Source organism: Mobula birostris, chromosome 19 (genome assembly GCF_030028105.1).
Source record: "Mobula birostris isolate sMobBir1 chromosome 19, sMobBir1.hap1, whole genome shotgun sequence".
In the NCBI taxonomy this organism is placed as follows: domain Eukaryota; kingdom Metazoa; phylum Chordata; class Chondrichthyes; order Myliobatiformes; family Myliobatidae; genus Mobula; species Mobula birostris.
The window spans coordinates 9,021,376-9,032,672 of record NC_092388.1 but is presented as its reverse complement, the minus strand read 5'-3'; the positions used below and the strand labels follow the sequence as shown (position 1 = coordinate 9,032,672).

The 11,297-nt window shown below is 43.2% G+C and overlaps 1 protein-coding gene and 1 long non-coding RNA gene across 2 annotated transcripts; one reads left to right on the top strand and one right to left on the bottom strand.

Moving 5' to 3' along the window:
* Positions 1-399: 399 nt before the first annotated feature.
* On the bottom strand, positions 400-9,725 carry LOC140212295 (uncharacterized). Its single transcript, XR_011889687.1, has 3 exons — positions 9,491-9,725; positions 9,094-9,146; positions 400-1,916 (listed from the first exon to the last, which is right to left on the bottom strand). It is a non-coding gene; the product is annotated as an uncharacterized lncRNA (long non-coding RNA).
* LOC140212294 (proline-rich protein 15-like) lies at positions 9,531-10,983 on the top strand. Its single transcript, XM_072283001.1, has 2 exons — positions 9,531-9,792; positions 9,969-10,983. The coding sequence occupies exon 2, from the start codon at positions 9,995-9,997 to the stop codon at positions 10,319-10,321; it is 327 nt and encodes a 108-aa protein (XP_072139102.1). The 5' UTR covers positions 9,531-9,792; positions 9,969-9,994; the 3' UTR covers positions 10,322-10,983.
* The last annotated feature ends 314 nt before the right edge of the window (positions 10,984-11,297 follow it).

Sequence of the window (11,297 nt, the reverse complement as noted above, 5' to 3'; positions counted from 1 at the left end):
CTTGAGATCTTGAGAAACAGACACACACAATGGTGAAGGACCGATAAAGTCGATCCTTTCAGCTACAAAGTTATGAGGTAAATTATATCAGAATCATTTTCAATGCCTTGCTACCATTCAAAAGCAGTTGTTTTCCAATAGTTCAAGGTTAATAATTTTGCAACAAATAAGCCAATGTGTCACTGTACGCCCGTTTTTGTTGTTAGAAGGGTTTATTATATGACTAGCAAGTCACACCCTTTTCTGAGGTTTACATTACTGTAACTGCTTGTATCCGTGTCAATGTTGTGGAGTAGCCATAGAGGCAACAATTGCTTATTGGTTGGAACATGCAAGTTAGTGTGCAAAGGTAAAGGGTTTGGCAAAGTACGAACACAAAAGATAAGGGAGATCTGATATTTTATTGAAATTAAGCCACCCATTTCACTGAATCCACCAATTACACATTTTAAAGAACAAGCTAATTCGTCAGCATCACATTACAGTGACACACAAATTTAGTGACAGTATTCATTCAGAATAGTTACATATAACAGAAAAGCAAACTGAATAACTTACGCAACAGCAATCCACTAAATATTTAAGCAAATGAATTAGAAAGGAAAGCCTTGAAATTTGATTGCATGGAACCTGTTTTGGATTAAAATTGGGCACGGCGGGAGCTGTGTTGTATTTACAGTAAATTCATTCAGGCCTATTCATTCAGCCACAAGGTAATGTTGCAACATTATGAAACCCTGGTTAGACCACACTTGGAATATTGTGTTCAGTTCTGGTCGCCTCATTCTAGAAAGGAGGTGGAAGCTGTAGAGAGGGTGCAGTAGAGATTTACCAGGATGCTTCCTGGACCAGAGGGCATGTCTTATGAAAGTAGCCTGAGCTTTTTTCTTTGAGCGATGAAGGATGAGAGTTGATTGGATAGAGGTGTATAAGAAAATAAGAGACATAGATAGAGTGGACGGACAGAGACTTTTTCCCAGGACGGAAGGGGTTCATACAAAGGGGCATAATTTTAAGGTGATTGGAGGAAAGTATAGACAGAATATTGGAGGTAAGTTCTTTAGACAAAGAGGGACAGGTGCCTGGAACATCCTGTCAGGGTGGTGATATAGACAGATGAATTAGGGGCATTTAAGAAACTCTTAGATAGGCACATAGATGATAGAAAAATGGAGCGCTATATGGGAGGGAAAGGTTAGCTTGTTCTTGGAGTAAGTTAAAAGTCATGGGCCAAAAGGACCTGTATTGAGCTGTAATGTTCGATGTTCCATAATAGAAATGTGCCACACATCACCCAATTTGGAATACTTTGCAAATGTAGAGGTTTCTGCCTAGAATAAGATCTATATCCACAGCTTAACAAACACATTTGATTAGATTAGATTATGAGGACACGCAGTCCTCTTTTATTGTCATTTAGTACTGCATGCATTAAGAAATGATACAATATTCCTCCGGTGTGATATCACAAAACACAGGACAGACCAAGACTGAAAAACTAACAAAACCACATAATTATACATATAGTTACAACAGTGCAACAATACCATAACTTGATGAAGAACAGTCCATGAGCACAGTAAAAAAAGTTCAAAGTCTCTCGAAAGTCCCACATCTCACGCAGACGGGAAAACTCTCCCTGCCATGCCCAACCACAGTCCGACTCCGAGTCGTCCAAAAACTTCGAGCTCTGATCAGCTCTCCGACACTGAGTACTGAGCACCATCTCTATCCAAACGTTTCAACCTCAGTCTCGGTCGCCAGCAGCAGGCAAAGCTGGGGATTTTGGGGCCTTCCCTCCCGAGATTCTCGATCGCACGGTAACAACGGCAGCGAACCAGGCATTTCAGAAATTTCTCCAGATATTCTTCTGCTTCTCACGTCTGTCTTCATCAAATCAGAATTGTCCACGGCCCCTATTTAACAGATACGATATCATTTCACCAGAGAGCTGCACGCGGTGATTGATAAGTTTGAGAGGACTATTTTATAAAAGCAAGGATGTATAAGGTATTGGTTAGACTGCACTTGGAGTATTGTGGGCAGTTTTGGGTCCCTTATCTTAGAAAAGATGTGCTGGAATCGGAGAGGGTCCAGATGAGGTTGATGAGAGTGATCCCAGGAATTAAAAGGTTAATGTGTGAGCAGCATTTAATGGCTGTCGGCTTGTACTCGCTGAGAGAAGGATGAGGGGGGTCTCAATAAAACCTGTCGAATATTGAAAGGCCTTGATAGAGTGGATGTGGAGAGGATGTTTCCCTGTAGTGGAGGAATCTAGGACCAGAGGGCACAGCCTCAGAATAGAGGGATGTCCACTTAGAACAGAGATGGGGAGAATTTCTTTAGCCAGAGGATGTTGATTCTGTGGATTTCATTGCCACAGACAGCTGTGGAGCCCAAGTCATTGGGTATAATTAAAGCAGAGGTTGATAGGTTCTTGATTAGTTAGAGTGTCAAAGGTTATGGGAAGAAGACAAGAGAATTGGGTTGGGAGGGATAATAAATCAGCCGTGATGGAATGGAGGAGCAGGATCGATGTACCGAATGGCCCAATTCTGCTCCTATGTCTTATAGTCTTAACAAATTCATACTGTTCAAAATCTGTGTTAAATGTGGGTTTTCCCAGCCAGTGACTCGGACTGGAATGGAGGCAGCAGGTGCAACGGCAGACATTGGAGAGTGACGAATATTGTTACAGGTACTCAGTACTGAGGTAAGGTTAAAAATCTTGCCTTGCACCACTGTTCATACAGATCAGGTCATCACACAGTGCATTGAGGTAGAACAACTTAAAATTGTAACACTTAATGCTGTGTGCAGGATTTACTGTTACAGTTACAGAGAAAGTACAGTGACAGATATATAGTAAGGTCACATGAGGGAGATTGAGAGTGCAGTACAGGTAGACAGTAAGGTCTCTCTACTGCTAGCGATGCTTCTGGCATTTAGGGCAGCAATGAAGGTGCTTCATCTCTGGCGGTGTTCAGGGCTTCCTTCATCATGTCAGTAGCTCAGCTTTCACTACTGTCAGACATGCAAGTCCCAAGTGGAGACTCAGGAATACCATCGCTCTCAGATGTAGAAGGATTTTTCATTGCCGTTTCTGTAACAGTTTTGTTTTACTAGTCAGGGTTGTTGGCCTGAGCTGAACCCCTGAACCTGGAGGACTGGTGGACCACTCCTAGTCTGACCTCTACCCTTTGACCTGTTTGGCATTGGTGGCCCTACCGAGAGCCAAAGCATAAAGCCCTGACTCCAGCCAAGGTAGCACTCTGGGCCATTGAGGTAATCAAGACTCTAAACCACGACAAGGCTGAGATCCTCTTGGAGGCAGTAAGGTGCAAGGTCATAATAAGGTAGAATGTCAGGTTAAGAATCCACTGGTTGAGACTCTGGGGTTTGCATTACTTACATAACTTAACATTAAAACAATATATACACTTCTTATTTCACAACATATGCCAATGATTTTAAACCTGATTCTGATTCTGAACGTGCATCCAGGTGGAACACTCCAAATCAGATACAGTTAAGCTTATTTTAAACAGAAGAGATTCTGCCAATGTTGGCAATCCAGAGCAACTCACACAACATGCTGGAGGAACTCAGCAGGCCAGGCAGTGCCAATAGAGGGGAATAAACAGTTGACATTTCAGGCCGAGACACTTCATCAGGTGCTGTCTGTAAGGAGTTTGCATGCTCTCCCCATGAACTACCTGCGTTTCCTCCAAGTGCTCCACTTTCCTCCCACAAACCAAAGGTGTGCTGGTTGGTGGGTTAACTGGTCATTGTAAAAATTATCTTGTGATTAGGCTAGTGTTAAATAGGTGGGTTACTAGGCAACGTAGCTTGTTTGGCTAAAAAGGCCTGTTCTGTGCTTTATGTCTATATAAATAAATTAAGTAAGAATCTGCTAATAGGAGAGGGGATAAAAGAGCATGGCCGGGATGGAAGTTCTTTATTATACTGGCTTCTTTCCTGAGGGAGCCAACAATTGTAATCCATGGCAGAGAGGCCAGTTTCCGTGATAGACCGGCTCCATTCACAACTCCCTGCAATTTCTTATAGTCTCAGGCAGACGAAGATGAACTCAGGCAAAGTGGGTACTCCTTTCCCACCCCCACCCTCATCTGCTTATTCTGGCTTCGGAACCTTTCCTTTCCTGTCTTGATGAAGGGTCTCTGCTAGAAGCATCAACTGTTTTTCCCTCTGCCTGGCCTGCTGTGTTCCTCCACCATTTTGTGTGTGTTGCTTGGGTACTATACACAAAGGTTTACAGCACCAGTGACCCAGGTTCAATTCCCGTCGCTGTCTGTAAGCAGTTTGTACGTTCTCCCCGTGAACGCGTGGGTTTCCTCCGGGTGCTCTGGTTTCCTCCCACAGTCCAATGACGTACTGGTTGTAAATTGCACCGTGATGAGGCGAGGGTAAAACTGGTGATAGTTAGACAGCACAGCTCGAAGGGTTGGAAAGGCCCACAAATAAATAGATTAATAGAAAGACAGATAAATACATCTAGTTTAACTAAAAGTAAAACCACTTAATTATTGTTGAATATGACAATATATGCTATTTCAGAAAAAACGAAGCAAGAAACATTAGGTTTAAGAAACTGGAGGTATTGTGTTGAACAGATTTTTTTTTATTTAGAGATATTGCATGAACCTGCACTGCTCAGTTACACCCGTGACCAATTAACCTACTAACTGTACGCCTTTGGACAGTGACCAACTAACCTACTAACCAATTAACCAACTAACTGTACGCCTTTGACGGTGGGAGGAAACCAGAGCACCAGGATGAAACCCACATGGTCACGGGAAGAACGTGCAAACTTGTTACAAACAGTGGAGGGAACTGAACCTTGGTCACTCATGCTGTAAAACGTTACGCTATCCACTAAGGGGAGAATTATAAAAGTTATAGAAAATTAACAAATTAATGTTGACTGTACTGAAGGCAAACTGATAACCAATTGCGAATAACTTTATACATTGTGTCTATGAACTTTGTAACAATGACCAATGGTATTTTAAAATTTAGTGGTCTAATTAATTATTTCCAGATTTCTGAATTGAGATTTAGCAGACTGAACTTAATTTGAGAATTGTTACTGATTATATATTAATGGAATATTAGTTTTATTGGAAGTGCCTGTTACTGTGCTGTATCTCTAAACAATTTTATTGAATAATTATTAAAGATACTAAAATCATTAATCTCGTACTTCTGTATTCAAAGCAGGTTTACCCTATGATTCCGGGTGGATTGGTGAGAGCTACAGAGTAATGCAGCCCAGAAACAGGCCTTTCAGCCCAATGCATTTTTGCCGTCTGAGGTACCCACCAAACTGGTTACGTTTGTCAAGGCTTGGCCCAGATTTCCTGAAAACTCTCCTATCTATTCCAAATATCTTTGAAATGTGATAGTACACTTGCTGCAACTGTACTAACTGGCAGCTCGTTCCACATCCCCACCAATCTGCAGGTGAAGAATTTGCCCTTCAGCTTCCTCTTCAGTGTATCCCCTCTCATTTTAAACTTCTGCCTTCTAGCTTTCAGTTCCCCTTCCCTCTGGAAGAAAGGTGCCCTGTCCTGTCAATTCTGAGACAAGCTCCTTGACAAATGGGCCAATTAGCTTGATGGGATGTGATAATGTGGATTTATGACAGTTTATTTAACTTTCAGTTAAAAAATGAAATGTTGACACATGGACTTAAGAAAGAGCACGAAACATTCCGCACTCCCCATTCTCATTAACCCTCTCTTCTCACCTGTCCATAACCCGCTGGTTCCCCTCCTCCCTCCCTTTCTCCCATGGTCCATTCTTCTCTGCTATCCAATTCCTTCTTCTTCAGCCTTTTACCCTTTGACCTATCATCTCCTAACTTCTCTCATCACCTCCCCTCCCCAACCCACCCACCTTCCCCCTCACCTGGGCTTGCCTATCACTTGCCAACTTGTACTCCTTCCCTCCCCCCTCCCAACTTTCTTATTCTGAATTCTGCCCCCTTCCTTTCCAGTTCTAATGAAGGGTCTCAACCCAGTAGATTCTGTCTGACTCGCTGAGATCATCTAGCATTTTATGTTTGTTGCTCAATATTTACAGCACCTGCAGAATTTAAACACAAGAGATTCTGCAGATATAGGAAATCCAGAGCAACAAACACAAGGCACTGGAGGAGCTCAGCAGGTCAGGCAGCATCTATGGAGGGGGAATAAAAGGTCAAGATTTTGAGCCAAGACTCATGGAAGGTTTATTCTTCTCCATGGATCTGCAGAACCTCATGTTTAGGAAATTTCATTAACTTTAAAATGAATATTTTTAATCTGTAACATTACTCAAAGAAATAATAATCTTTGGAAATAAAATTAATTCTGCCAAAGCACAGGAGGCTCTTCAGCAGACAATGGTCAGGTACATCTCATTAAACAAAAATCAGTACTTCCAGTGGTGCTTACAATGAAACAAATCAAAATAAGTACTTCAACAGTGAACACAATGAAAACATTGAACCAAAATGGCACTTCCGATGGATATGAATGATTCTGTGCAATACTTGAAGGGCAAGAAAATCTTCCTGAGAAGAATGTTTCCATTTGTGAAATATTGGTGTGCACAAAATATTTTTTTTTCGTTTATTGAGATACAGCATGGAAGAGGCCCTTCGAGCCTCACCATCCAGCAGCCCCTGATTTAACCCTAGCCTAACCATGGGGCAATTTACAATGACCAATTGACCTTCTGGGAGTACCAAGAATGTTCACCAGATTGATTCCTGGGATGGCAGGACTTTCATATGATGAAAGACTGGATCAACTAGGCTTATACTCGCTGGAATTTAGAAGATTGAGGGGGGATCTTATTGAAATGTACAAAAATTCTAAAGGGATTGGACAGGCTGGATGCAGGAAGATTGTTCCCGATGTTAGGGAAGTCCAGAACGAGGGGTCACAGTTTAAGGATAAAGGGGAAGCCTTTTAGGACCGAGATGGGGAAAAACTTCTTCACACAGAGAGTGGTGAATCTGTGGAATTTTCTGCCACAGGAAACAGTTGAGGCCAGTCCATTGGCTATATTTAAGAGGGAGTTAGATATGGCCCTTGTGGCTAAAGGGATCAGGGGGTATGGAGAGAAGGCAGGTACAGGGTTCTGAGTTGGATGATCAGCCATGATCATACTGAATGGCGGTGCAGGCTCAAAGGGCAGAATGGCCTACTCCTGCACCTATTTTCTATGTTTCTAACCAGAAACCAGAGCAGTGGAGGAAACCAGCATGGTCACGGGGGGAACATACAAACTCCCTATAGACAGCAGTGGGAAATGAACCCGGCTCACTGGTAACGCATTTTGCTAACCACTAGGCTACCATGCCATAAGGATCACAAAATCATGCCCCAGGGCAGATATCTGCCTTAAAGTGATCATGTAAAATCAGTGTTAATTCTGAATGGTCCATCAACCCAATTTGTGATCCATTCATTATTCTTTTAAGTTCGCACTATTTATTTTGCATTTTACAATAACTTTATGTCTTTGCCCTGTATTTCTAAATAAAACAACAAATTTCATGTCTTATAAGTCATAGTGCACGGTGGTGTAGCGTTCAGTGTAATGCTACTACAGTGCCAGTGGCCTAAGTTCAATTTCCACCACTGTCTGTAAGGAGTTTGAATGTTTTCTCCGTGACTGCGTGTGTTTCCTCTGGGTGCTCTGGTTTTCTCCCACATTCCAAAGGCGTAGATTTTTGGTCATGTGAGCTTGTTGGGCCAGAAGGGCCTGTTACCATGCTGTAATGCTAAATAAGTTATTGATATTAAACAAACTGATTCTGATTCTAATTACATATTCCTGCCACTGCTTGTATTGAGTGTGGGTTTCCTCTGAGTGCTACAGTTTCCTCCCCGGTCCAAAGAAGTACCGGTTAGTAGGTTATGTGGTTATTGTATATTGTCCCATGATGAGGCTAGGTTTAAATCAGGGGGTTGCCAGGCAACATGGCTTGAAGGGCCAGAAGGACCTATTCTGGACTGTATGTCAATAAATATATCTTGTGTCTGGGGAAGTATAAAAAACAAAATCAATGTTGCTTTCAAATTGAATTCAACTACATTACAAAACTAATTGGTTGATATACGGTAAAGTGCCTCCACATATTTGAAAAGTGATAAATATTAGCCTCTACTACATGAATAGATTTCTTTTTATTGTTATCTTTATTAGATAAAGAATAAAATCTTATGCCTAAATATACTTAAACCTTTTGCACTATTTACTTTATTTTTTATTGGAACTCATATTCATTTTTCAAATGTATGACAGTGTACTGCTGCCACAAAACAACACATTTCACATCTGTCAGTGACATTAAAACATGATGCAGATTCTGAAAAAAAAGTCAATTAGTTTGATTAAACAATTTATCATTGTGCATATTTCTAGATTATAATTCCAAAGGTTCATTTATTATCAAAGTATACAACTCTGAAATTCTTCTTCTCCAGATAGCAATGAAACCAGGAAAGAACAGCAGCATCACCAACCCCCAAATCCCTCCTCCCCGCACAAGACTCAAACAAAAACGGAACAGGCGCATCGACCCCCCCCCCCCACCCCAGCACACCAAAAAAACCAGAAAGGTCGGGCGAGAAACACAGAATATAAAAAAAAACTCTAAGTCTGAAAACAAACGTCTGTAGTTCAAGTCCGTTCCCAAAAACGCAAACAACCTGGGTAACATTCTCCGGGCACAGCGGCAGGCATTCCCCTCTCCGTAGCAGAGCGATCCCACCAGCGAGCAAGTTTCTAATCTTCTCTCAACTTTCTTCACATTTTGTTGTCTGCTCTGTTATAATTATCTGCTGCTTCCATAGTTTTTCTAACGCTTCGTGTTTTGGCTTATCCCTATCCATAGAGACAGATTTTGAACGCATCGGAATTTGTCGACCAGGGAACGAAAAATAATGATGCTTCACCATGATCCCACCTCACCAGCACTGCATACTCATCACGCAGCGCCACTTTATGTACAATCAGACCACGTATATAACAGTTATGCATTGCGTTTCGGAGGATTTTTATACGTATACTCACTGTGTCAATTATGCTCATCTTGTGTGTGCGTGTTTCTGCAAGCTGCTTCAGATCTGTAATAACAATCATTCTCATTTACACTAGTTAACTGACGAATGACAATAAACAATTTTCAATCTTGAACCTTTGAAGTCCCCTATAAAGCCGCTTGGCTACGCACGCCATAATTACACCGTGAATTATAATTTGCAACCGTTAGAGTGGAACACATGCAAAATGTTGGAGGATCTCAGCCAGTCAGGCAGCATCTATCTAGGGGAATAAATAGTCGACGTTTCGGGTCGGCTTCATCAGTCGGAATATTTCCCTAAAATGTGTCGTTGCCCGAGTTTGGGCACGGAGCTGGTGCTCGGCCCGGCATATCGCTGCTGAGTTGGAACCTGTACTTGGGACTCACCTGAGGAGAGAGTACCGTGCGTGATTGACAGGGAGGCCGCCCGGGATCCCCTCCCCGCCGCAGCCCGGAGCTCGGAGCCCGGGGCGGAGCCTGGCGTCTGCTACCTGTCGCCAGTCCCTGCAGCTTTGGGAAATACAAGAGGGAAAAGGTCGCGCCGGCTGCGACGGCAAATCCGCCGCTCTTCCTCATTTATTTTTAGTTTTTTTTTGGTGGTGGTAAAAGCGAATGGATTGTGCGACCGGCATGGATTAAGGGCAGCACCGAGGAAACCAATCCTGCCGCGGTCGGTTCGAGCGCAAAAGGTGAGCCGGTGCGTAGAAATGGTGATGTGGAGCCCAGATCATCAACAGGTGGCCCGGGATCTTTGGCGTTTTGCGCTAACTTTAGCATTTTAGCTTCGTTTTGCGCGTGTCGGAGTTTCGGCGTACCGATGGCAGCCGGTGTTCACCCGTCCAGTCATTCTGTTCTTTCCGTGCAGGTCAAGAAGGGCGGAGTGGCCGGGAAATGGCCGACGGCGGGATGAGCGGCTGGTGGAAGTCGATGACCATGAAGAAGAAGGCGAAGGAGCTGACGGACAAGGGGTCGGGGCAGGAGAACGGGCAGTTCCCCGCAGACAAGACGTCGGCTCAGGAAAACAAACCCCCGGCCGTGCCGGAGGAGAAGGAACACTCGGATCCCCGGCTGGAGAAGGGCTTTAGCGAGAAGAACACGCGCAGGAACCTGAAAATCTCCCGCTCGGGACGTTTCAAGGAGAAGCGCAGGGTGCGAGCCACTCTGCCCGAGAGCCCCAAGTTCTTCGAGGGCAATGGGAATACAAACGATGAAAACTAATGCACATCCTTTTCCCTCCTACTGGGGCACCAGATGTTCCATCCAGCGCAAGACTGGTCACCAGACACTATCTTAATTTAACAGTGATAAAGCCGAAATTAACGCGTCAATTTATATTTCCTTAAATATTTCATGAATAATGCGTTAAATATTTATTTGTTGGAATCCGTATACCTATTGAAGTAGATTGATTTTTACGATTACTGAATTCTCTTTCTCCCCCCACATTAGGTACCCGGGTCGTTGCAGGTTGGAATAGCGGGGCAGGACGTGTTCTGATTAAGAACTTTATCTTGGTGGGGTCGGTGGGGGAGGGATAAATCACAAGAGGTTCTGCAGATGCTGGAAATCCAGAGTAAGACATGCAAGTTGCTGGAGGAACCCAGCGGACTGGGCAGCATCAGTGGAAATGAAGGGTCTCGGCCCTGAAGTGTTGACTGTTTGTTCCCCTCCATAGACGCTGCCTGACCTGTTGAGTTCCTCCAGCACCTTGTGCGTGTTGCACGGTTGGGGTGGGAGGTGATTTCAGATTGCAGTTGTAACTGAAAGTATTTTTTCAGCCAACATTTTGTTTCATGGCCTTGGTCCGTGTTAATCCAAGCATTCGTTCTTCTGAAATTATAAAGATCTTGAGCACTTTTTTAAAAATAAAAAAAATTATTTTCGGGAAAATTCCTTATTGCATGCCTGCTTACTGCCGTGCTTTATTCTAACTTAAAGAGGTTCGGAGACTTTGCTTTTCTCGTAAACTGTTGTAAAAATTAATCGTTTGTCAAAATGTAACTCGAAATGCAGCACACCCAGCGATCCAACACGTAGTTCAGTCTGTCATGACATTTGTGTATTTTTATCCGTTTCAATATCTCTTTACCTACGGGGACATGGCTATTTATTTGAACAATAATCAAGAATAAATAGGTTAGCAATTTTCATGAGACGCTTCAGGTTACCGCAGGCAGGGGAGGGGGTGGTTAGG

Excerpts from the sequence above, each read along its gene's own strand:
- LOC140212294 (XM_072283001.1), top strand. The coding sequence starts at position 9,995 with ATGGCCGACGGCGGGATGAGCGGCTGGTGGAAGTCGATGACCATGAAG.